General features: G+C 40.6%; 1 protein-coding gene across 4 annotated transcripts in view; it reads left to right on the forward strand.

The window, feature by feature from the left end:
• The window catches only part of plcb1l (phospholipase C beta 1-like), a 196,247-nt gene that overhangs the window by 58,410 nt on the left and 110,471 nt on the right, over positions 1-27,366 (forward strand). For all 4 annotated transcript variants that reach the window (XR_011516725.1, XM_015948147.3, XM_070545047.1 and 1 more), the window contains exon 3: positions 2,382-2,450. Coding sequence is in view for 3 of the 4 variants with exons in the window: in XM_015948147.3 (XP_015803633.3) it covers positions 2,382-2,450 (69 nt within the window). In the remaining variant the exon portion in view is untranslated. The remainder of the gene's footprint in view (positions 1-2,381; positions 2,451-27,366) is intronic.

The raw sequence follows: 27,366 nt of genomic DNA on the forward strand, positions 1-27,366 counted from the left end.
CTGTGCGTGTTTGAGTGTGTGTGTGTGTGTGCGCGCACACACACACGAGCGAATTGTGAACTGGCATTGTGATTTAGCACTACTTAGATGTAGCCATCTTTACGCTGACAAAAATGTAACTAAGTAGTTTTTACGTTGAGTACATTTTGTTTACGATACTTTTTACTTGAGTAAACATTTAAGCAAGTACTTTTACTTGTAATTGAGTAAAAAATTATCAAAGTATTGGTACTCGTACTTAAGTAGGACATTTTAGTACTCTTTCCACCTCTGGTCGCGCTACCTTAATAGAGATAAGAGGGGTTTGCAGGAGGGTTGGTTCAGGTGGAGGGAAAAAAAGAGGCACTTCCGAGCTACTCTCCAGCAGGAGGGCAGCTTTACTCTACAAAAAAAAACACCTCAGACAGATATGCAACAGACTACAGACAGCACTACATAAGTGTCCACTAGGTGGGGTGGTAGGTTGGGAGTATCCCAACTTCAGCTCCTGCAGCCACGATAAGCAGCACATGTCACCTTAGTGTGTGTGTGTGTGTGTTGGGGGGGGGGGGGGGGGGGGGGATTTAGGGTTGGAGGGTTGCAGTGACCCTGAACGCTTCAGCAGCCTTCCCACAGTCCCACCCAGGCTGGGAGAGGAGGCAGAGTTGAGTTGCCATAGCGACGGCACATTCCATATATATCTTCTGAGGGGGGAGTTTTCGTTGTAGCCTTGCAGGCTCAAGGACGCCAGATTCCGATTAGAAATTATTTTGGGGTCAGACAGAGATAAACTCGGTACGTTCTCTGCATTTTCCTGGATGCTGAACCAACAACAGCCTTTCTCGCTGTTAGTCAAGATGAGTGAGTCCATGAATGCTCAGTGTGATATAGATCTATTAGGATTTTCAAATCCTAGTGTTCAATCATCTATTTTCTATCAGAAGTTAATGCAGGAGATATGTGTAGACTATTTTCATGTTCAGCCTGCATGAAAACCTCACAGTGACTGATTATAATAGGAAATAATGTTTTTTTTAGTAATCCACACCTTTAAGAGGCATGAAACAATGTTTTAAGCTAATTTGCTTTCCAGATTTGCTATCGCAGCTTTAATTTTCCTGTTCTTTCTCAGACAGATGGAGTCTGAGATAAGTCAGATTGATATGGCACGTGGTGATCGAAGGTAGGGGTGGGCAATATAAACAATATAAGGTAGAAACGATATAAAATTGGGGAATGATAGAGTTTTTGGCTATATCGCAATACCGCGATATCGCGATAACACATGCCATCACTAAGATGTGCACCCTGCTGACATTGGGGAAACAGAATGGCAGTGACTGCAAGCATGGAGTGGGTGGAGGAGGAGACCTATATGCCTAAAGTGGCATATATTTGCCACATGAGGATATTTAAAATCATGTCATGTTGACATCTATAAACAGAGGAAAAAATATATCGCAATATATATCGTTACCGCACATGCTTCAGATTATATCGCAAAATAGATTTGAGGCCATATGCCCAGCCCTAATCGAAGGACACGTCTCCATTTTCTGTGTACTCATATATGAGTACATTTCCTGCTGCAATACATTTGCAAATAAGCTTGAAATACTTCTCGTAAAATTGATAAATGCACAAAGAGCTGGATCAAACAATAGATCCATCCATGATTATGTCATGACTATTTTTAAATTAACAACAAAACCCATCGCTTTGGAATTGATTGTGTGAGCTTCTCTTTATAAGCTCCAAGTTTTTCCTCTTTACTGCATATGTGCAGTGAAATGTGGAGCCGTAATGCGTCCTGCTCCTCCAGGTAATGCAGCTCTGGACAGGACCCTATTTTTTTTTATCATTTTTTATTTAATCACGATGCTGTTATTCAGAACTGTCTTCATATTTTGGTTTTCCCATTAACTACCACTCACACAGCTGAGCTAACCGAGCTGTGGCCAGGTGTTTCAACAGAACATCACGCAGCAGCCGAACATCATGGATGTGTGAAGTGTTTTTCAGCCATTTTGTCTTTTTTTTCTTCATCATTCCAGCATTGATTTCTCTGCTATGATGCAGCTTATTAAAATATTTTTAATCGGTCACTGTGTGTGTGTGTTTGAATTAATGAATGACTCTTCTATGCCATTGGGTTTTCAGGCTATGCTGCTTATACACACATGCTCACACACACACACATGCACACACACACACACATGCACATGAACACTCGATGTCTTCTGTCAGAGGTATTTGAATAAAAGTAAAAGGTTCTTGTCACACTGGATTCAAAATAACCACCGTGGATCCATTTCTTCATGCTCCAAAAAGCCTTTGAAGCCTTTGAGTGAGCAAGCGGTCACTCCCACTAATTTAGTCGTGTTTCTTCTGCTTCCTTTCAGGAAACTGAGCTGTTGGATATTGCACACATAAAAGATGCTAGAAATGGAAAGTGCACTAAAACGCCAAAGGTAAGACTGCAACTCACGAAATCTGTGTCACTTCCCAAGAACGTGTGGGCTGCATGTTGTACTCAGATCCAGAATATGTAGAATTTTCTCAAATGTTTCTGGAAATAGTAAGGGAAATGCATTTAATGCATTGGATTGTAACATATTTTATTAATGCATAATAATACAAATCATTTATACTCATTGATTTTTGACATAAATTATCCATATTGATCAAACAAACAGGTTGTTGTAATGACTGATATTTACCTCTGGGTTGCAGAAGCGTGATTAGAGATGCACCAGTAAGAGGTGCAGCTGGCTGTTTTTGCAGCCAGATGTGTGACCGGTATTTGTTCTAATCAAAATATATATATACACACAGCATTAACACGATTAACTTGGCTATATATATATATATATATATATATATATATATATATATATATATATATATATATATATATATATATATATATATATATATATATATATGTGTGTGTGTGTGTGTGTGTGTATGTTTTGAGATGTTCTTTGTTATTCCTTAACAATTTATTGATATGCATAAATGCACTGAATGAATATTAATATTCCTGGTGACGTTTGGACTCTGTTGCTGTTTTTAAGTAATAAATGTGAACTGAGCACAGAAGAAGAAAGTTAGGGAGCTTGTAGCCTGCTCTCTGCAAGCATTAGAGCCACGCTGGTGTACGTCCCTCTTGTGTCCTCGTCAGGACAGTGGAAGATGACCAAAACCTGTCAAATTTAATGGAAAGTCCAGTCAGATCATGGCATTCCAATTTCCATCTCAGGTGTCAGAAAACGTTCACATGGTGGACGAAAAGATGAGGACACTCTTTTTCAATCTGGCAAACATATTTGTCATTGACTTGCAGTTCAAAAACTCCCAAAATTAATTACGTTTTACAAAGCGTTTGGACTCTGTCAGCATAGTGTGTGTGTGTGTGTGTGTGTGGGGGGGGGGGGGGGGGGCAATCGAATAAGCACAGCATGATAAACATGTAAGGGATTAATGCAGCTAAACAGCTCACAGACTAATATCATCAAAGGGGAAGATGTGAGAATGTAACACATCAGATTGTCAAAGACTTGGAAGTCCATTACTGGGAGATGGAGCAGTGATGCATCCTGGGTATCGTAATGGATCGTCAATGAGATGTATTGTCTGAGGATCTCAGGAAGTGACAAAATAGGAAGAAAATGAGTTGTTAAATCACTGGATGTGAGCTTTCTGGAAAAGTTATGTTATATATATATATATATATATATATATATATATATATATATATATGCAAAGCCAGAGGATGGAGGTCACGTGGATCTCATAAGGTCAGTGAGAGTAAGAAAGCACATTTTTCAATTTGTCTTTGATGTGTTTTTCCTTCATGCATCTTACAATCTAGTCTAAGGGAAGGTGTATGACTTCATTTGCAACCTTACAATACAAGCAGGAAAACAGATGTTTTTTTCTAAATTAGCTCCTTGAACTGGTGACGGTGGTGGGTGTTGTATAAGAAAACAAGGAAAATCAAATTGGATTCTGAGAAAATATAATTTTACTTATTTGATTCACACGCCCTTCATCTCCTAAAACTGAGCTCCCCTTTTTGTTCCCACTCGGGGGGGGGGCTACCTTTGCAGCTTTCACACTTTTATGCAAATATCAGGAGAGCAGCACACTCACCAAAGCAAGATGAGAGGCTGGAGTTCTGATGACATGTCGGTGGAAAGCTTCAGAAGTGCTTTCATTGTGCAACTGAAGGGTCCCGGTCTCAGCTGGATGCTGTCAGAGTCGGACACAATCATTAGGAACAGACGTTCCTGAAATGAGCTCCGGATGGAAAGGCTAGCTTCACTCATCTCGTTCAACCTCTCGTCTCCACTAGATGTGTGTGTGTGTGTGTGTGTGTGTGTGGGGGGGGGGGGTTGCTTATTTCTATCTGAGCATCATTTCGATCTGGAGCATGCTGAAGTGCGTTCATTGGCTCGTCACAGTGCATGGGCGGCTTGTCTGACCTCTCACGAACTTCTGCCACCCTGCCTACAGGCTTCAGTTGCTCAGTTATGATTCACGCATCACACAACACACACACACACACACACACACACACACACACACACACACACACACACACACACACACACACACACACACACACACACACACACACACACACACACACATAATACACAGAAAGATTTCATGACTTGTACTGCTTAATAGTGCATCCCAGCCACCAATCCCACACAGGAACATAAACACATGTGACACATGTAGCTAAAAATGCTACAAAAATACATTTAAAATAACAAATTCTGACCAACTAAAAGATCTGTGTTGTTTTCCACTGCAGATGAGGTAGATGCTAATTAGCACGCATCTCCTCTTTGTCAGTAACAAGGCCGATTAGGATGACCACTTGCCACTTTTCATAGACGAGAGCTTTTCCTGTTGGCTGGCCTCCAAAAGAAGGAACAGCCTTTTGGTTGAATCAGCGGATGATCCACTCCAACTTCAATAGTTGGTAAATTACCCAAAGGGCAGTTCAAACAGGCTATAAATGACCGTTTACAAACATTTTTATTGTATTAATTTGATTTGGAAACAACCCATATTTAACCCATTTTAATTAGTCACTTTAACTTTTGAAACAGTCATAAAAATGTATTATTTTTGTTTGTTCCATGTATCAGATACAAAAATAGTATCTGATACATGGAAAAATAATAAACGCTCAGTTGAAAACAGTAAAGGACTTATTTCCATTTGGGGAAAAGCAATAGCCATTATCTAGAAGCTACGTGCTAATTAAGCATATGTTTACTGGGCAGCAAAACTCTTCGTTTCCTCATTTCCTTACATGATAATCGCAAAGTGTAAACTTTAAAAAGCAGCTTGTTTTGTGTCAAATCGACAAATTAAAAAATAATTTAGAGGAGTGGATGATGTTCTCCATGAAGTTGGGAAAAGTTGATGTTTAACCAATTTTAAGTCCATCAGTTTGAAGTTAAGTTTAGGGTTGCATGGTGGCTTGTTCTCTCAATGCATGCATGGTTTTCTATGGGTCCTCCCAAAGACCAAACACATGCATGTGAGGTTAATCTGTGAGCCACTTTAGGTACAACTGCCTCTTAAATGCATAAAATAGAATGATTATTGACAAGTAGCAACTAGCCAAGACAGCCAAAAAATGTTGAGTTTATGTTAAATTATCTTGACTGTAAAAGTGTGCAAAACCTAAATAATTAACAATAAAGTACATATTTGGGAATTGGTTATTAAAGTTGAGGTCATTACATCAATAAATGTTGCCAGGAAGCTATCTATAATTTTATTATTATCTGTAATTATTTATTAGTTCATTTTACATTTTTTATCTAAGAGCAGTTTGAGGTTAAAATATGTAGCTTTTTTTCAGTATTTGAAGCCTTAAGGTAAAATGACAACAGTCCTAGACTTAAGCATGGTACTTTGCAATTTTTAAGTCATTTGTATGAAGTAAAATGTGAAGTAATGAGTCCAAAAAGCTGAAACGTGGCCAATATTAGGATGTAAAATGGGTAAAAATGTCATGTACAGCAGCACATTCCAATAGGATGGCTCAAATGGTTATACAACTCATCGTGTTTCAAAAGAACAGGTTTGATTTAAATATGACATCAAACACTGTAAAAAAAATCTATCTCCAACCTTGTGATTTATTTTATTATGTCCATCCATCCATCCATCCATTGTCTGAGCCTGCTTCGTCCGCGTGGTGCCGGGGGTGGGGGTGGTGGTGCCTATCTCCAGCAGTCAACGGGCAATCAGGTGGGGTACACCCTGGACAGAGAGCCAGTCCAATGCAGGGCAACACAGAGACACACAGGACAAACAACCATGCACACACACACACACACACACACACACACACACACACACACACACACACACACACACACACACACACACACACACACCTAAGGACAATTTAGACAGACCAGTTAACCTAACAGTCATGTCTTTGGACTGTGGGAGGAAGTTGGAGTACCTGGAGAGAACCCACGCATGCACAGGGAGAACATGCTAACTCCATGCAGAAAGATCCCAGGCCAGGAAGCCAACCCAGGACCTTCTCGCTGCAAGGCAACAGCTCTAACCACTGTGCCACTGCGCAGCCCTTTTATTATGTCCTGTTATAGAAAACTATCAGGCTTCAGTTTTTACACTAATTTAACTTTTCTTATTTAGTAATTTTTGAAAGGATAAATTTCCTAGAAAGAAATCTTATTTTGCTAAAGCCATTGTTATCATTAGGGATATTCTGATCATGTTTTCTGCTCCTGATCCAATTCATTTGATTCTGAGTATCTGCTGATACCGAGTCTCGATCCGATTCTTTTCAGAAAAGCATCTAAATAAGAAGAAAACACATCCAAGTTGTCCTTTAAGTTTCACCTTTTTAGGAAGTACACTGATTAAAAAATGTGTTTATATTATGAATATACTTTAAAGTAGTGGTGTTGCTTTTATTTCAAGTTGTTTACTCCCTCAATATGCAGCTGTATCGAGCAATGGGTGTTGCCGTGACGGAGCAGGCAGGAGGAGCCTCGGCAGGCAGGGTAACTTTTCCCTGCATAACACCTGTAGCTCCAGCGTGCAGCTCTGATGCTGCAGAAGAGCTAGAAACCCTGACGTTTTGCAGTTTGTTGGTAAATTCTCGTTGCTTTTTAACACATCGATTTCTGTCTGTGTTTATGTCTGACTTCGCTGTGAACTGGGACTGTTCACCGATGATTGATTCACTTTATTGATGCTCAAAGAGAAAAGGAGATGGCGAAAGTAGCCTGTTTGAAGGTGCGAATCGTGGAGCTCTATCCTTTCCAGCATGTTGAATGCCCAGAATGTAGACTTTACAAATGGCTGTAGCTTTGTCTTTGCTATCCGGTTTAAAATACCACCAAGCTGAAGCTATCCTGAGGACACACATTAGCTCTGAATTAGCCTGCTTGCTAACAGTTGCACCTTTGTGTCCCTGCCTGCCGTGGATTGAGTGACATCGAGGTGTTGTTTTTGTACACGAAACAAAGGATATTTATGTAGGGGAACTTACTGAAATTAAAATGAAGCCATTGTTATACCATTTGAAAATCTCAATCTCTCGATGAATTAAAAAAAGTCACATTTGTTGTTTTAAAAGTTTAAAGGGACATTATGGAAGTTTGACAGCCAAAACATGCATAGAAATAATAAATTTCTTCTTCATACATTCTCCTGCAATGCCCTGGTCCTGTAGAGTGAGCCCTGGCATTTTTACTGTGATTGCCTGTTTTTCTGTAAAATCACAAAAAAAGAGAGATGCTCGGGTCGAGCAGGCTGCTTCATGCGCGTTCACGCTCAGGTATAGCCCGTAGCATTTGCTATCCGTAGCTTTAGCAGCAGAGAGAGAGGCAGTGCCAACTCAGTGACTTTGTTGCTGTTCCTAACGCCTAGTGACAAAGCTAGCTACATTTCTGAGGACCCTTAGCTACTTTCTGTAGAACTTTCTTCTAGATATTTCCTGCAAATTAGCAACAAAATAGCCATTTTCCCTCCGAACTGTTCTTTGAACATTGTTTCAGCTGTCATCAAGGATATAAATGTTACAGATACAGAGGGGGCCAGTGGCACTTTAGCTCACCTAGTTAGACGTTGGACTCTAAGGCAGAAAACCTGGGTTTGATTCCGGGTGTGAACATAGTTCATTTAGAGTTTCTTTTTTACATTAATGGTATATTTTTTTACAGTAAGATGCCCAAAATTTTATTTGAGACTCGCTGAACGGCATTGAATTCACAGATAAAAAAGATGTGGGTTCAACTTTCATTTTGGAACTATTTTTCAAGCAAGGGAAGGGAATGATCTGAGCATGCAGGAGGACTGACCCATCATAAACCTTTGTCGGCTGTGCTGAAGAGAAAGCTACAGAACCAAATTATTTAATTAATTAGCTGCGCGTTCTCCTGTCCTCTGTCCTCCAGGCCACACACACACACACACACACACACACACACACACACACACACACACACACACACACACACACACACACACACACACACACACACACACACACACACACACAGGACTGTCTCACGTGTTATTTTCGTTAAGGAGGGTGCACGTACAGCATGCGCGCCTCGTGCACGAGCCTACTATTGAAGCTGCGGTTACGCTTTTGGCCTGAGGGGGCAATCACGAGCATAAAAATTCAAAACTCCGTAAAGTCCCTTTAAATTCGATTTATTTCTCGCGATCCTTTCAAAATCAAGTGATCGGGCCCGATTTCCGATCACGTGATCAAATCGGGGCATCCATATTTATCAATGTCTCTTTCAAACTATCTATTCTTGTTCCTGCACATCTTTTAATCATTAACTGTGATGGTAATCATATCTCCAGTTAAAATAACCTCTTTACTTCTCAGTTAGTTTCTGTCACTTTTTACTCTTTTTAGCACCTTGTGTCCATGCGAGGCCGTCGTCTTCCCTGAGATGCATGTGAATTAAAGACCAACATATAATCACATCTCGGCATGCTGCTCACAGGCTCAGACAGAACTGTGTGCAGCTTTTCCAGCCAAACAAATTTGAGACTGAGGTTCAGGCTGTTATGTGCAACTTGAAAGGGAGGAAACTTGATGGTTTAGTGTTTCATTTTTCTATAACAAAGAAACTGGGACATTAAACAGCCATCATTCGACTGAAAAGGCAGACTGCAACCGCTGAATACTCTCTGATTAGTCTGGCATCTGCTGCTAAGAGGTTTCTGTTTTTCCTTTGTGTTTGTTACTGAAAGATGTGGAGTCCTTATAGCTTGTCTTATACCTTCATGAAACATACATGGTTGTATACACAAAGAATGACATAATTAACTATGTAAGCCAGTGGTGGTTCTACATGGAATTACTCCCCGGGCGAGCCCCCCTTTGAGTCTGGGGATCGAATCCCGATTGGACAATTTTTTTTATATCCGCCACAGATCTCTCTGAAGAATTCACAATATTGACGGCTTCAGCAACACTGTGCCACTCCGTGGATTTTCTCTTATTTGTTTTGCCAAAGCACTTCCTTTCATTTCTCCACCTCACCCACAAGTACCTCAGTTTCTGCTTTTGTGAAATTGCGCTTCCTTGATCTGCCTTGATCTACAGTCACCATCATCATTAGCGGAGCGCTGCAACAGCCGGCTTATGCATATGCATGAGATCCACAAGGCACTTTGCATTGACTATTTATGGCAGTAAGTGGGCGTGGTGAGGGCGGAATGTGACTAAAATGCAGCTGAGAAACATTCTCGTTCGTCTCCGATTTATAAAGCGAAGATTGCATGCAGCTGTGCGTACTCCATGTTTGATAGATCACAAACCTACTTGGCGTAAGTACTTATTTTGTTGCTGAGCTTAAGTACAGTTTTAGTAAGGATTCTATGCGATGTTTGATAAATGAGACCCCAGTTCATTAGGCCAATCAGAAAAACGTTTCCTATATAAGGAACCCAGGAGATTGCATCAAGTCACTGACTAGTGTCAGTGTCTTTACAGCAATCCACATACTAAGTAAGCATGCAGCGACAGGGGAGAGGAAAACTCCCTTTTAACAGGAAGAAACCTCCAGAGGATCCTGGCTCAGTATAAGCAGCAGCGAAGGAGTCGTGTTGTTTAGGTGCAGGAGGATGTGACCTAGACTGAAGCTGTTTGGGAATAAGATTCAAAGCTGCATTATAAGTGCTGGAAAGGTGAAACCTGAGTCCTCCTTCCTTATTTAATGCTGGTCTTTTGACATAGATAACTTCCTTTACTCCTCTCTTAAACCTAAATAAATCTATATTCTCTGTCCAGAATTTACACTTTGTCATCTTCAAAAGTCTGTCCCTTGTCCTTCAGGTGTAGGTGGACTGCAGAGGCTTGACCTGAAGAGGTAGCTCTCCTGTGTTGTGCCATGCATTTGTGTAGTTATTGTTTCTTGTCTCTTAACAACATTCTAATATTATAGCTATAAATATAATGTGGAGATAAAATAACAAAAAAGATTACTTAAGTGGTTCTTGCATAACGTGCACCAACAACATGTTTTGGACCAAAAGCAACTATTGGACCATCCGGTTGTCATTCTCTCCCAACCTCCCAACCAAACCACTTCCGCACTTCCCTGGGTTCTCCACTCATTACACATATAGCAACAGAATACCGCTGCTGTGAGAGGTTCTCCGCTCAATAATGCCAGAGTAGAAACAGTGACATCTACCACTTCAACTTTAGGACAAACTACCAGAGTCCCAAAAAGCAAAAACAAATAAAGTGGTTGTGGATTTCCGGTTCCACACGGATCCAGGGAAGATATGCAAGGGGAGGGGCGAGTATCCATGACCATGTTTGCATTCAAAACCCAGCTTGTTTGTACATTGGCTATAACAGCCTAATTGAGAAATATTATTTTATGGTCTCATTTATTTATGATGACACACAGGAAGAAGAGCTGCTTTGGTTGTAATTTTGTATAAAAACAGTCAAAATTAGGGCTGCATGATACTAGGAAAACCTGCGATATTCGATAACAGTGCTTAATATTGCGATATCGATATTACTCGCGATAAATGAACAAATAGTAAAGTATGCAGTGCTGATGTCATAAGTTTAAATGTTAAATAATAGTTAACATCACTTAAATGCAACAACAAATTCTCGTTGCTACTGAGCATTTTCTCCACTTATGTGGTTATGATATAAGGCTGTTGCTGCAACTGGAAAGTGAACTGTGCTGGGCCAAACTAGGAGAAAATTAAGATTTTTTGAGGGAAAGAGAAAAAACAATTGTCTACCTTTCTGAAGTGGAACTGTCAAAAAAAAAACTACATGGAAAATATGTGAAAACGTTTGGTTTTAACCCCAAATTGAACAAGTTTACCTAGATCTTAAAAAGCAGCTCAGATGATGAAACTGCAACTGATTCTGATAACAAGCTAACAAATTGAACTAGCTCCTTAAGATAATGGACTAGCAGAGCTTCTGACTGACAGTTTATGTGCAGCAGCAAATCAACTATCCTGACAAGGTTAACAAGGTTATAAAAGCTCATAAAGGAAAAATCACTTTGATGTGTGGGGGAACTTTTCCAGGCCCTCTTTAGCAGGGTGGGACTGGGAGGAGAGTGCTGTAGCCTTTTAGCTGGAAGCTAACCGGAGCCTGGGGCTAACATCACCATCCGGTGGAACACTAGCGACATGAAGGTGGGTCGGTTCACCGACACGTGTCGGAGTCAGCCCGGTAAAAATGATTAACGACACCAAGTGGACTCACGTTCACGTTTGAAAGCAGCGCTGAATCCAGAAACCTCAGCACAAAGTGCGTTTGTTGCTCTGAGTCAGCATGACGAACAAGGGAACGGCGCTGCTAACTCAGTTTGGGTGTTGCTTTCCATCCTAAGGGTCTACGTAGGGGCGGGCTTGTTACGTGAACTGACCATCTGATTGGTCGCATATCAGAAGGGCTACATTTGATTGGTAAAATAATACTTCCGCTTAAAAAACAGAGCTGGTTTACAAAAAGTTGATGTATGACACAGATGGAAATGTTGAACCAAATAGTTATCGCCATTTTTTACGTGCTTTGCGATGGGCCTATCGCACGTCCTGTTATCGCGATGATGAAAATTTTTCTATATATTGTGCAGCCCTAGTTTTTATTTTTTTTGGAAGTTTGAGGAAAATAAGAAACCAGAGAGAGGAATAAACGTGCCATTGTTAGACCAAAGAAGGTGGATTATCTGGATTAATTTACAGAAGCAAAGGAAATGACTCAAATTGTAGTAATCAATCAGAAAACCTAATTAGTGAATAATGCAAATGCTTTTTAAAGTGTTTTCAACAACAGCAGCGGTTCTTATACTTCCATCTCTCTTCGACAGAGTCAGAGGAAACCATTTCATTTCCTGTAAAGCTGCGCAACCCCTCTGACTCAGATTGTCGGGTGAAAGTAGCCGCTACCTCTGTCGCAGTCTGAACTTACAACGGTGAGGATTGCTGGTAAAGGCAGAGCAGCTTATGTGTCCCAAACAATGTAACAGGATCCAGGAGAGGCCAGCAGGCCATTTCCACCACTGCTCTGTCTGATGAACACACTAAAGCACAATCTCCCTCCGCAGCAAGCCCTAAGCTAGCTTCTGTTGATATTCTGCTTTAAAGCAGTTGTGCTATGATTGTGCTTTACTAGTGAAGCAGGAAAGTATATATTTAGCTCCTTTCATGTAATTGCACTATTGAGAGATTTTTTTCTTTGACTGCTTTGTAGTGAGTCATCCAACGTGCCCAAATCTCTGTGCACATCTATATTTGTTCCACAGTCCGCAGCTGTCTGGTGTGTATCGATAGGGAACAGGGTCACAGCACAGGTCTCAGCTGCAACAATCCACCTCTCAGATCCATTGACTTAAGAGTGGGCGGGGCCTTTGTGAGTCCCTAGACACTGCTGTGCCGTGAAGAGCTGAGACATCCTGGACATATTAGATAACACATGTTTTATGTTTTTGGTAGAGTGTGTGCTGCCTTCTATTCTGTAGTATTTGTTAAAGTAAAGAAATGGTAAGAAATGCTTTGTGTCTGTATATTCATGTATATGTAAACCACAGAAATCAATCAGACCATGTTTCAGGGATACAGATTTAGATTATTGATATTTCTTTGTGTGTAAAGCAATCTTGGAGTGGGGATATTCATGGTAAGCCTCAATGATGTGATGTCATGCTTCTCATGTAACAGAAGTAAATATGTAAGCCTTCCCTACTGTCATTTCACCCATTTCCCATTGACAGCAACAGCAATTCAACCCCTCATCTGACCTACACGGTCGTCTGCTGTCAGATAAAAATAATTGTAATACAAGCATACAGGCAGGCAGTCCTAAAATCGAAATCTTTATTGCATTGTATTCATTGGAAGCACGTGTCTTATTCTGCTTCTGCTAAAGGCTCCAGATTTGTTACATTTCTCTCTTCTAAGAATTTTTTATTAAGTAATTTGTTGATGAATTTTCAGCAGTTGGATCTAGGAATGGGTACCTTTGACATTTGAATCGATTCGGTACTAATTCCCGGTACCTAGGAATCGATACCGGTACTTAACGGTACAAATTTTCGATACTTTTGAGTGTTTAATATTTTAATTCTCTTTTATAATAAAAAATATATTTGTCTCAATTTATAACCATATTTGATAAAAAATCACGATAAATAACATACAACTGTTTGTATTTTAACATCGTCCTTGTAGTTTTATAAGCTGATAATTAAACTGAAGCAAACATCTTTACTGTGAACTAAATTTACTGTGTATCTTCATTCCTTTTGCCATGCTTTTTCAATTGATTTTTCCTACTGGGAAGTTAGAATTTCTGAGGAGAAAGTGAACGCACCATTAGCTGATAACAATGGTGGCAATGGAAGCTAATTTTTCAAGCTAACGTTATCTCAAACAGTTTATTTAGCTGCTGGAGCAGATTAAACGATGATTCCTCACACTTAGATCGTTGTCGCTGGTTTCTTCTTCACCCAATCACTCGTTGCATTTAGTAAAGTGAAGCCAAACTTTAGAGCGTGTTCATGTTCTTCCAGTCGGAAATTTGGAGTTCCGAGGAGAAAGTGAACGCACCATTAGCGGAACGGAAGCTAACATATCAAGCTAACATTATCTTGAAAATTTTATTTACCTACCGGAGCAGATTAAGATGAGGATGTCTCACTTAAATCGTTGTCATCATCACCCAGTTACCCATCAAATTTAGTGAAGTGGACCCAAGCTGTAGCGTGCGTTCTTTCTACCATGCTGCTCTGTTTACAACTCGCTAGCAGCGACCGACGACATAACGCTCTTGCACATGCACAGCTGTCTAGGCAAGTTCTCGTCATTAAGGACGGGTACCAAAACGAGGCACCGTTTCAAATTACGTGAATCGGTGCTCAGTCGGTAATATGGAATTCGGTTGGTACCTTAAAAAGTACCGAATTCTGTACCCAACGCTAGTTGGATCTTTGTTTTTAAAGAGGTGGAACAATGAAAAACATTTTTCAGTTATTATTTCTGATTATATTCAGTCCCTCTGAGTTTTTCATGCAGGCTGGACATAACACCTACTCCTATCTCCTGCATTAGCTTCTGACAGAAAATAGATGATGAAACTCTAGGATTTGAAAATCCTGACAGATCTACGTCACACTGTCACTTAACATTCATGGACACCCATCTTGACTCAGGGCGAGGAATGCTGTTGTTGTATTGGCATCCAGGAAAAGGCAGATAATGTCTCAACTAGAAGAAGCTAACCGTTAGCATTAGCAATTCCACTGCACAGCAGAACTCCTCCTGGCTTGTGTTAGTTGTGGTTATCCAATCTGAGGATAGATGTCCAAATATTAGGAAATAAGACTCCAAAACCTGCCATCTGAGGCTCAGCTGTGATGCGGCTCACTTCTAGCTCCTGGAAACGGTGCACACGTGTTTTTCTTCCTCCAATGTATGACTTAAACTGTAAACATATTAATTAAATGAACACCTCACACATCGAAGGAACTATCAAACAAAGCATTTTTTGGTTCTACTTTATAAAAGATATTTATGAATGATGCACACAGCTTTACGATTATACAAAAAGTTATAGGTGTTTATTTCAGGGTTAGATAATAGATTTCCTTTATAAATGCCTCATTTTGAAAAAGGCAGGACTTTGAGACCAATGCCACGCACTTGACAGCAAAAAGAGAAAAAAGTAAATATGAATAAAATGAATTTAGTATGAGCCATGCTTTTTCTCCCCTACGGATTCTGCTCAGAGACATTTTAGTTCAAAGAGGCATGAAGCTTTCTGCTAGTTGACAGGTCTAGAGAGAGTACTCCCACACACTCCCATTTTAGACATGGTTCACACACACATGCACACACAGAAACACACATATATATATATTTATATATAAATATACAAGCACATATGCAGTTGTACTGGTGCTGCTTCGTGGAGGTCACTGTAATAAACATGCATCACCGTATCTAAGTATGTATTGTCCCCTCCCATTTGACTCTCCATATCTCTTAATAGTTAGTCTGTCACTTTCAATCAGATACACCAGTCAGTTCAGTCAGTGCCAATATGTGAAGAAGAGACGGGGCACGATTGCTCCCGGCTATCATTTCCATTACAGGTTTGGCCACAGGGCAAATGGCAGCCTGCAGTAAGAGGTGATTAAAGTAAAACGAGCATATTGACTGATGGATTTTCATTAAAGAACTGCGCCGCCATTCATCATTGGCCAAAGACAATAAACTGATCAGCGTCGCACGCTGATGCAACCTCTTGTTGAGCGGGGAATGAGAAGTGAGGTGACGTTGAAAAAAAAAAGAAAGCAAAGAAATGATGGAGCCTGATTCTTTAGACAATTACTTTGGCAATTCTCGCACACAGATGAATCCCCCAAGTGTGAAGCAGGTCATCTCATTACGGCTCGCTGAGAAATCGAAGCTGACATCTGTAGTCTCTTTTTGGACCTCCTCAGGAGCTGTCCTGGGCTGGGCTAACAGACGGCTGAGCCGCTGTTTCAGGATGAGCGAGGTAGATTGGGACTGAGGGAATGAATGAGCAAATGAAATGGAGACAGTAACCATGAACAGAGGGGCCGGTGTCGGTGATGAGAGACGCTTTTTCATGAGGATCCAGAGATTCCTATCTCACTCAAAAGGCCAGAACGAGGACAAAGGTGCTCTTGAGCAGGTTGAAAAAGCAGCTTTGGAATTTTCAGGAAAGGAGAGAAGAACAAATATTAGATTCATTCTTGCTGTTAGAATGAGTAGAATCCGACATGGAAGCTTTGAGAAAAGGCTTTCAGTTTAGATTCTGTTTAAGTCGGTGTGTCCAAGATGCAAAGCTACTTACCCCAAAATTCCACTATCTCCGCTCCGGCACGAACTCCGCGGCAAAAACGGTCCCGTTGTAGTCAGTCAGAGCTGTTCCACTACTGCGGCCGTTCCGCCATCCGGCAAAAATAGGATCGATTCTATTTTTGCCGAATGCCAGAGCACCTCCGCAGTCAATAGACAGAAATCACAACCGCCCAACAAGAAAGGGAGCAAGCACAGCTTCCGTTATTTCACAATAAATCGATAAACAAAAAGTGTTTGTTTGTTTCATATGCACAGGTTTAACAACTTTTAACAACTATCAATGGCGGCTGAACTTTAATTGCACAAAAATAAGCCATAAATACAGTTTCTACTATCAAAGTAGTCACCCTTTGTTGATCCAAACACTGCTGATATCTCAACACAAATGATGGGCAGATTAAACAGTTCTTTTCGATGCTTCTCCCTCACAACGGGTGTTTGGATCTAACTTCTGCGTTTATTGCTCGGACTGTATCGCAAGATCTCGAAAATCCCGCGCATGCCTGTTTGCGCACATCACGTCTCTGCACCGGGGTGGAGCCATTGTAGAGCGGGTATAGTATAATTTGAGTTCTGAAGCGAGCGGCAGCGGAAAGCGAGGGCGGAGCGAAGATAGTGGAATTTTGGGGTTAGAAATTTAGAAGGAAATGAGCGAAGCATTAATAAAGGACGGGTTTGTCTCTAAATGCACAAACGTTGCAATAGCTATTCAAATGGAGTGACTGGAAAAACAACCAAGAGCTTAAAAAGTCCAGAAAGAACATTGGAACAAAGAGCCTTCAAAAGGGGAGACATATTAATTGCTGGACTGCCAGCATGCAGTGTGCCTTTTCTTTAGTCACCATGCTGGCGTCAGTCTGTTCTAGTCGGATTTGGCACTCATCTTCGAGTCACTCGATGCCTGCAGTGAAATCAGATGTGACATTTTGTTAACCCAGCAAAAGGTCGTCCCGGCGGTACTGGAGCTGATCAAATAAGAACCAGCCGAGACGGAAGCTCTGCGACGAGACAGCGAGGCTCGCTGCCAGTAAGAAGTCACGGCAGTTTAGTGGTGAAGAGAAGCTGGCGTTCAGACAGCCAGAAACTTAGCTTTTGGTTTTTGTGAAGGCAGAAAAATGCTCAGACTGGACTTTGTGTGCTGACAGAACAGACGAGCTGATTTCATGAGTAACCACATGTCAGTTAGAGTTTAAAATGAATAATGTGCAAAACGTGTGGGCTTGTTCTGTTCTTTATGTGTTAATTCATACTTTAGTTCAAGTATAATTAGAACAACTAGAGTAACTTGTTTAAAGCTGCTATAACAAATTTGGAAAACTAATTAGCTGAAACATTTTTTCATGCCTGTTTTACATTCTAACACAGTGTAGCTATAAATATACTGTGGAGATTTGAAAAACAATAATAAAGCATTCTCTTGCATTTGTCTGAAGATCTCCACCAATAACACGTTTTGGACTGAAAGCAACTATTGGACCATCTTGTTGTCGGTCTCGTCGTACTTCCCTGGGTCCTCCACAATGTTGTTTTTGACGGGCATCTTAATTTTAGTCTTAGTCTTGATAACGAAAATGCATTTTAGTCAGTTTTGGTTGACTAAAATTCAAAAAGGTTTTAGTGGAAAAAGATATTTGCTGTTAGTTTTACAAAAAATTAAACAAACTATTATTCTCTAACAAATGAATTTATAAGTCTGACGTGAACTCTGAGCCACTGGAGTGACTTTCATACCAACATCATTTATTTTAGGGCTATGGGACACAAGCTTAGTTGCTCCGGATTTTGTCCCGTAAAACAAAAAGCTCCAGACTGGTATTATTAATTTTACATTATAATCACTATAGTATATATATATATATATATATATATATATATATATATATATATATATATATATATATATATATATATATATATATAATTTATTGATTCATTCTTTAGATTTTTACAAAATAATTTATGATTTTCTTTCCTCAATGGACTCTTAGGGAGCATACAGTGTATTCTACACAATATTTAAATAGAAATAAAGAAATGATTCTGTTTAAAGGGACAATTTGCTACTTTTTCGTATTTTTAAATAATTTTCTTGAGCTAGCATGTGCTAAAATGACCCTTTACAGGGTTAGTGAAAGGCCACCCTGCCCCATCGCCCCCTTTGATATCACAGTTGCTGGTCCGGTCTGCTGGGACTGAGCTGAGGTACTTGATGCTGCTGTCGGGCTTCAGAGCATTTCCTGCATGTTTTAGATCATGAACCCAGCTTATTTGGTTATTAAGTGATGAATCACTATTCTAGAAACGTAGGAACGCTGGAAGAAGTTTCGTCTGGTAGATTAAGGTGTTTAAAAGATGAGCGCACAGCAAGCAGATACATTTCGCTTCCACAAATGTACACTAGAGGGAGCTAAAAGCAAGCAAAACTGCTTATTATCCCTTTAATTTATTGTTTTAGTTATCAGACCTCCAACTTAGTGTCTTTAAATGTATTTTCTTTCTACCATGCTGCTCTGTTTACAACTCGCTCGCAGGGACCGACAACATTACACTCTTGCGCATGCGCAGCTGTCTAGGCAAGTTCTCGTTATGAATGACGGGTACCGAAACAAGGCACCGTTTCAAATGACGTGAATCGGTGCTCAGTCGGTACTATGGAATTCGGTCGGTACCTTAAAAAGTATCGAATTCAGTACCCATCGCTAGACATGCCTCATGTTTACTGCATCACTCACCGTATAAAGCAAGAAAAAACCAATGGAGATTGAAAAGAAACACACAAAGAACACAATAAGGAATCATCATCATCTCTACAATACTGTGATATAAATCTTATTGCCAGATTTCTGCCAATACACACACCTACTGATCACAAAATGCTATATTTAAATAATCTGATAAGAAGCCTGTTCTAGCTGATAGCTCAGAAAGCTCACATCGTAAAGCTCTTCACACAGAGGCCTTGGCTGGGAGTCACTGCGGTAGAGTGAGATAGCTATGAATCTTAAGAATGATTCTCCACACATATCTGATATTTCATAAATTTGCAATAAACAGTTCTTAGAGGCTTCTTGTTGGCTGGTCTTGTCAATACATTAAAGAAAGCGGCTTTGTTTAATCAATAACATAGGACATCCAGCCAATACCTGAAATGATGAAGTTCTAAACGGTAGACCGACTCTGACCTTGAATGCTTTGATGATAAATGATGGTCTCCAAGCATTGTCTTATTGCACTGTTAGTCTGTGGAAGGAAGAGCTTATTTTATAGATGAGTTACTCTAAAGGTCAGTTGATGTAATTATGTGAGATAATTATCCCCATGCAGCAAGATCTGATGAAATTACACCACCCCAACAATGGATCCACCAATATCCAGAACACCATCCACCTTTTAGGTGGGCGTGATCCGACTGATAATTGTTTTACCTTGAAAGCAGGAAAAACATAATGCTTGACATAAAACTTGACATTAGAAGCAGCTTCCGCTTTGACAGGGACAGATTAATGACTAATACACTCACCCTTCTTCTCTTTTGTTCAACTTTGTTTTTACACAGAATCTCCAAATCTTAATACATCGTCTCAGTGCCTTGACATAGTAACATCAATACTGACTAATCCCCCCTTAAGCAAGAGCTTGACAACATGTCCTATTAACTAGTAGAAAAATCTGACAGGACCAGGCTCGTTGTGGTTTTCCTCCTTCCTCCCAACCCTTTGGGGTTTGCGGAGAGCAAAGATGGAAAGAAAGGATTGAGAAACTCAAGAATAAACATAGAAAAGATGATGAAATACCACCAGAGAGAGGCAGAATAGAAAGTAAAAAACACAAGCATTGTGAAAGAAAACACAAAATGTATGACCTTTATTGTTTTAAAATCATGACAGGGGCTCAAAAGTTGAAGATTGTTCTCTTTAGTCTATAATAGGATGATCAGCTGTCTTAAATGGACAGTATTTTCTACTGTAACAGGATGAACTCTAATTTCAAAATGACCTCTAACTCTACTCAACCCTACTTCAGCCCTGATTACTCCTCTAAGGTCACTTTTGGTGCCTTTCTGACTTGGTAATGTGTTAACACACACCAGTATGCTCCAGACCAGCAAACTGATGTCACCTCTGGTTTCATAGAGGTGGTAACTGTCTGCTAGCTATTCCATACTCCCAACTGTAAGATGGCATTTGGATTTTGTTATTTATTTTGATTATTGGGTGACTTCTCAGGCCATGGCTCTCAAACGGAAAAAGGCAGATTGGCTGGAAAAGTCCCACCATAAGTGAAATGTTTAAAATTGTTGTTCATGAGCAACAAAAGATTGACGGACCAGATGGGGCTGTAGAAGCTGACAAGGTCTTAGTCGTGAAGAGGGAGGTAAGCCAGACAGTGAAGCTCTTTAGTTACTGGTGGATCTTTTTAAACACCTCACTATGATCATAAGATTGTATCATGAACAAGATCCAGGTGAGCATCTCCTGTAGGGTGGATAAGCAATGCCTTACACTCAGTTCACACCGGGTGTGTGAGCCGGGCGTTACCACTGCAACACGGTTTTGACGCAGCCTCCTTGGTACATCATTCCTCATCTGGAGCATGTCAGACACAGTCCGTGTAGCTGAACATGTGAGATCACAAAATCACAGGCAGAGCAACAAGATGCCACTGGTAGCATCTGACCCACCCTATGGTGCATCAGGTGTAAGCCAAGATGCACGAACATGGGGTGTTTCTCAGTGTCGAGGAAGCTCGCCTTGTCTTGGTCCCGCCCCGGTTGCCTAGGAGATTCGTCATCAGGAATCGCCAATTATACATTTACATTGAAACTTATGCATATAAATTATAATGTTACCTCATGTGTCACATGATGTGACGTGACAGACGCGGTCCATTTAATCGTTTACTTTGACCGATGAAGGACAGTGTCCCCGTAATCAAGGCGTCTGGCCTAGCAAGACATCGCCTTGCAAGGCCAGACGCCTTGACATTGAGAAACACACATGGACTTAGAGACAGTAGCAATGCTGCGCAACGCCTCTGTCAGCGCGCCTCAGGGCAGCTGTGGCTACATTTTAGCTCATTACCATCAGTGTGTGAATGTGTGTGGCATGGTCTGCGTCTCCCTCATGTGTCTCCTTGTGTGCTCCATCCCCCTCTTAGGATCCCCTTATGTGTCTCTTTGTGTTCCCCATGTGTCCCCTGATCTGCAGCCCTCCAGATTATCCCTCCCAGGTCCTGTGTTCCTTTGGTCTCCCCCAGTCACCCCTCTGCAGTTTTTCTATAAGGTTCTGCTTTTCATTTTATTAGTCTCTTTAGTGTGTTTCTTTCCCCACCGGTTGTTGTAGTTTTCCTTCCCCCTTAGAACTTTAGTTACTTTGCTGGCTCTTCTTGTCTTTAGATTTTTTTACTCTTAGGTCACGTTAGTTTCCTCCCTGATTAGTTAATTGCTTTCACTTGGTTTCTCTCCCCACACACCTGCAGCCTATCTGCATCTCATCATGCCCCAGTGGATTTAACCCTGTCTGCGTCTCTGTTTGTTGTTGGGTCATTGTTCTTGTCACCCTTGTCTCGTTCCCCCTCTCTAGATTTTGGTTTTTGGATCTTTAGGTTTTGTTATTAGGACTTTTGGATATCTTTTGTTTTCGGCTCCCTGCCTTTTTGGATTTAGTTTTTAATAAAATATTTTACGTTATTTCTACCAACCCTGTGTCATCTGGCATCTCTGCATCTTTGGGTCCTAACCTCCTCTCGGCTCCCAACGTGACAGTGTGTGTGAATGGATGAATGATACACTGTAGTGTAAAGCGCTTTGGAGTCCTCTGACTCTGAAAGGCGCTATAATGTGAGTCATTTATAATTATCAATCATAATGCACCGCTCACCTTAATTGGGGGTCAGAAAGAGATGAAGAGTTCTGTCATCTGGGGTAAGCTCGGAGTAGAGCTGCTTCTCCTCCTCGTCCAATAGAGTCAACCGAGGATGTTTGGTCGTCAGATTAAGGCCCTGTCCACACGTAGCCGGGGATCTGCCAAAACGTAGATATTTTTCTACGTTTTGGCCTGTCATCCACACGAAAACAGAGTTTTTTTCACACAAAAACGGATGTTTTTAAAAACTCCGGCCAAAGCGAAGATCTGCGTTTTCTCCGTTTTGGGTGTCTGCGTGTGGACAGACAAAACCGAAGTTTTAAGGTCCGCAACGTCACTTTCCGCGACAAAAAAATGCTGACATCACGTGTGCGACCTGTGTTTACACTAGCCGACAGCATGGATGCCCTCAGAGCTGCACTCGCTTTATCAATTGTCCAAGCGCTTTTTGCTTGTTTGTTTTTGCAAGCGGAATTACTGCTCCTTGCGGAAGACCACAGATGAAGGATGAGGTTAAGAACGGGGGAAGTACTGCCGCCTACAGGTCTGGCATGTCCTTAACAACGTATTTATCCGGGTACGTGTGGACAGAGTTTTTTTTTTTAAACGAGGTGGTGTGGACGCAAGTTTTTGGAGGGGCGGATATTCGTTTTTAAAAAGACCCGGCTACGTGTGGACTAGGCCTAAGACTGCCTCCTGGTTTCCTCTTTGGAGGTGTTTGAGACAGGAGATAAAATGGATGGGTGGATGCCTTAGTTCCCAAAAAACTATTTTGGAGCATCTTTTCAATCAAACAGAATTTTTAATCAAATAGTAAATTGGCTCTTTATTCTGTTTTGGCTGATGTCTCTCGTGTCCACTCATCCACAGTGAGATATTTAATCAGTTTTGAGTCCTCCCTGACGCAGTAAAAAGTTTTCTTTGTGTTTAATTAGTTTTGTTGAGAGTAATGATCTCGGAAGCAGGTGTGACTCATATCTTCAGTTGCAAACTGCTGTTCTTTGGTAATCATCATGAATTCTAACGAAGCAACAAAAACAAAACAATTATTTTAAAGCCAGATGCTGGAAGTGTGTGGTTAAACTTTCAGACACTTCGTCAGGCAGAAATGAGTGTTGCTCTTTTTTTTCTTCTAATTTGTCTAGATTTAATTGGAACGATCAATATCTTCTACTCCATCCTCTTATCTTCCTTCTTTGTTTAATGGATGTGTGGAGATCATGAAAGATGAGTGAGATGAGAGTAGCTGTTGGGGAAACAGTTAATTGCTGCTCCGAAATCCATCCATCACAGGTGTGACCGTTAAGCGTGGCTCACATGGATGTGATCGTATTCCAGCTGCACTCATAAATGTGTGGCTATGGGTGCATGTAATTAGAAGGACCTCTGCAGTTCAACTGCATAAAGTGAGAAATGACCTTTCTCTCTCCCTCCAGCGGTCCCTCCCAGTGCATAAGCGCTCCAAACACTTAATTTACTTTTGATAGTAAATCTCAGGAGGGTTAGTAAAGAAAATGTTCGACTCTTAAGACCGCTGCCCCAGAGACCCTGGAGCTCTCTTGAACTATTCCCTGTTTTAGTAAACTAGGGTAAATGAAGGTGGAAGCCACATTCTCTTTAGTTTTTTTTTTTTCCTTTGGTGAGTAAATGAGGTTTGGATCCAAGAACATTCTTGCTTTTCATCATGACTGATTCTGCTCTCCCAGCGTTTTTAATTTAAATTTTTTTTTAAAGCTGTGCCACAGTTTTTTGCAACCATTTGATTTGTTGGACACGTTCCTTTGCTTCCTTTGTGAACGTCACGCAGTTTGGATGCCGAGAGACTGCACAGAACCTTGTGGGACACCATGGGAAAGGGAGGTGGTGGAGGACCTAAACTTGGAGACGGCCACAGAAAAGGAGCGCTCAGAAATATAAGAAGAGAACCACTCCAGAGCAGATCCTGATAGGCCTACCCAGTCTCAGCCTCTCCTGTAGCAGGTGATGGTCAACAGTGTCAAAGGCTGCAGTCAGGTCCAGCAGGACCAGAACAGAACGCAGCAGAAGTTTGTCTGACAAGCTGATTAAGATTTTTAAAGCAACATAAAGAGAAACGTTTTCTTTCTTGCATCACAAACGATGCTTAAGTGGTGATTTGCTTCATTTGGGACCTCTGTGGTTTATAAAACTGTCTTAGGTGGTAAGCTTTTAAGATAGCATCTTTTGACTTTGTATTGGTTGTTACAACATAAGAATGCCAACCATTGATCGTGGTAAATGGTATGTTGTTTGTGTGTATGGGTGTGTGTAAGGGTGTAGGGGTGTGTGTGGATTTGCTACATGCTTGCTTAGTATGAGGATTGTTGTAAAGACACTTAAACTTGTCAGTGACTCGATGCAATCTGCTGGGTTCCTTATATAGGAAACATTTTGGCTTAATGGACTGAACTGAATTGGAATGTTTACTGTGTGAAGTGCCTTAAGACGACTCTTGTCGTGATTTGGCGCAATATAAATAAACTGAATTGAATTAAGCTCATTTATAGCACTTCTAGGGTCCTACAACCCCCCAAGGCGCATTGCAACACAACCAGTCATTCACGCATGCACACACACACATCCACACTGTCCTGAGGCAAACTGATGGAATCAAGGCTGCTGAACACAGGTGGCATCAGTCCCTCCAACCACCACCAGCAGGCAAGGAGGCTGAAGGGTCTTGCACAAGGACACAACACCTGCGACAGATTTGGATTGAACCTGCAATGCCTATGTTTATAGGTGGGCACTAAACTCTGCTGCCACCATCACCCCAATTATCTGTTTGACTCCTTGTAGAACCATCAATCCATTTTCAACCGCTTAGCCAGGGTCGGGCTGCGGGGGCAGTAGTCTAAGCAGGAAGGCCCAGACTTCACTCTTCCCAGCCACTTGGGCCAGCTCTTCCGGGGGAATCCAAAGGTGTTCCTTGGCCAGCCGTGTAGATTGTTGTTGCAGATATGCATCAAACAGTTTCTGGCTTAAAAGCATCAAGATAAAGTATCAGGATTAGTACTTTCTTTCAAAACCTGCCATTTAAATTTCTATACACGTCTACTTCCCTCTGATGGAAGGTCAAGTAGCAAAAGGCCAACTTTATTTCTTTATAACCATCATATATTTTAATACATGTACAAACAAAATTGGTCCAATTATAGCTGTTATATTATCAGCCATTGAATAGTTCTAAAAACCTTAAATTTTTATTATGATTATTAATAATAAAAAATATTATTTATTTATTTAATTCAGGAATTTTAAGACAGTTGTAATTACACTGCTGTTTCAGCCATGAAAAGAAATGAAAGTCTGTTATGTGATAAATTGGCATCTAACTTAAATCATAAACATAATTTGAACTTAATTCCTCTTTAAATCATACTCGCAGTTATCACCAGCAGATGAACAACATGAGGTGGATCATAATGTGTTTGCCCATGTCGCTGTGTTTATTTGTTTGGGTGTACGTAACGTTAGCAATGAATTTTGTGAAATCTCAGAAAATAATCACTGGATATCGTCAACAACCAATTATCTTGTTCAGCTGGATTCAAGATGGCTGCCACAGCCATCCAAATTTAGCAAACCAATAAATAAATAGATGTAACTCAGAGGATTTTTCAGATTTTGAGCTAAAATTTGAAATGTTACTGAGAGTCAACCACGACATGTGATTCAAGCACTAACTTGTTCAAGATCTTGAGATGTTGCATAAGATGCATTGTAATTTTATCGTCAAGTTTTGACCAAAATGGCTGAAACATCATTCTTTCTCAACATGTGGTGATCCGAGTTAAAACTATCGGAATGACCAACACTAGGAAATACATGCAAGGAATGCTATGCCTTTTGTGTTTTCTTTTGCTATTTGTAAACAGAAAAATATTCACTGCAGCTTCTCTCAGCTGTTTTTACAAAAGTAAACTTAGGCAGAATCTGATCATGTGAGAGCTACTGCCATGTGTTTGTCTTCAGCACAGTGGGATTTCCAATGCACACACAGAACATATGATAGAAGGACCAATTGACCATTGTAACATTCCCAAAGCCTATTTCAACATTCTCTAAGTCTTTGTTGGCAGATCAGACGAGCACACAGATGCCAAACTACATGGGTCATCATGTGAGGTCGGTGTGTGGCAAGCAGATGGTTTGAGGATGTTAGGACAGAAGACTCTGTGTCACTAATGATAGCAAAAGGCAAAATGATCACTGTAGATGATTGATTACAATCACTAATCACTCCACAAGGATTCTTAAATGTTAGTTAAGGAGTTTGAGTCGGACTTGGTGGAGATCCATCTCATTCCATGTACACAGTTGTTCATATTTTTGTTGCTGTACAGTATTGATCAGGTTAGCCTGAAAAACATGAGCCTGACTCTTCCAGCAGTGACATTTAGCTCTACACACCACAACTTTCTGAGGCCCTGACACACTTTTCATTCAAATCTGCTCTCATTAATAATAATAACAATAATAATAATACATTTTATTCAAAAGCGCCTTTCAGAACACCCAAGGTCACTTGACAGAAAACACGTAATAAAATACAATAAAACAATAATAAAACCCAAACAAGAAAAAAAAATAGAGAGAAACAGTTCAATAAAATCAGAGGCTGTAGGCAGATCAGTAAGCTCTAATGTTTTCTCTATTGATATGGGAACTGTCTTTTTGAATGATCAATGGCTTCCTGATGTTAGACAGACTGTATTGAGCTTCAACTCACCCTCGCATGGAGTGCTTGGAAATGGCCAAATTCAAATGTCTTTAGTGACCAAGTGATATTTTGCCGAAAAGTTTCAATTAAACTAAAATATAAAAATAGAAGCTGCTTCAGCTGGCTAAAATATTAAAGAAGGTAAAAAAAAAAAAGTTGATACTTACAACAGTATACCTATAAAGGGCTAAAAAGGCAATACTGGTAAGACGTGTTGCCCAAAAAAAAAAAAAACACGGGGAATCGAACCGGGGTCAGGACATGGCAGAGCAGAGTGGAAGACTGATGCTTCGCCCACCAGACCTAATATAAGGATTTGATTGCCTGACCCCTACTGCACACTGGAAGCAAAAGCGGCATGGGACGGCA

This window comes from Nothobranchius furzeri, chromosome 2 (genome assembly GCF_043380555.1).
Source record: "Nothobranchius furzeri strain GRZ-AD chromosome 2, NfurGRZ-RIMD1, whole genome shotgun sequence".
Taxonomy (NCBI): domain Eukaryota; kingdom Metazoa; phylum Chordata; class Actinopteri; order Cyprinodontiformes; family Nothobranchiidae; genus Nothobranchius; species Nothobranchius furzeri.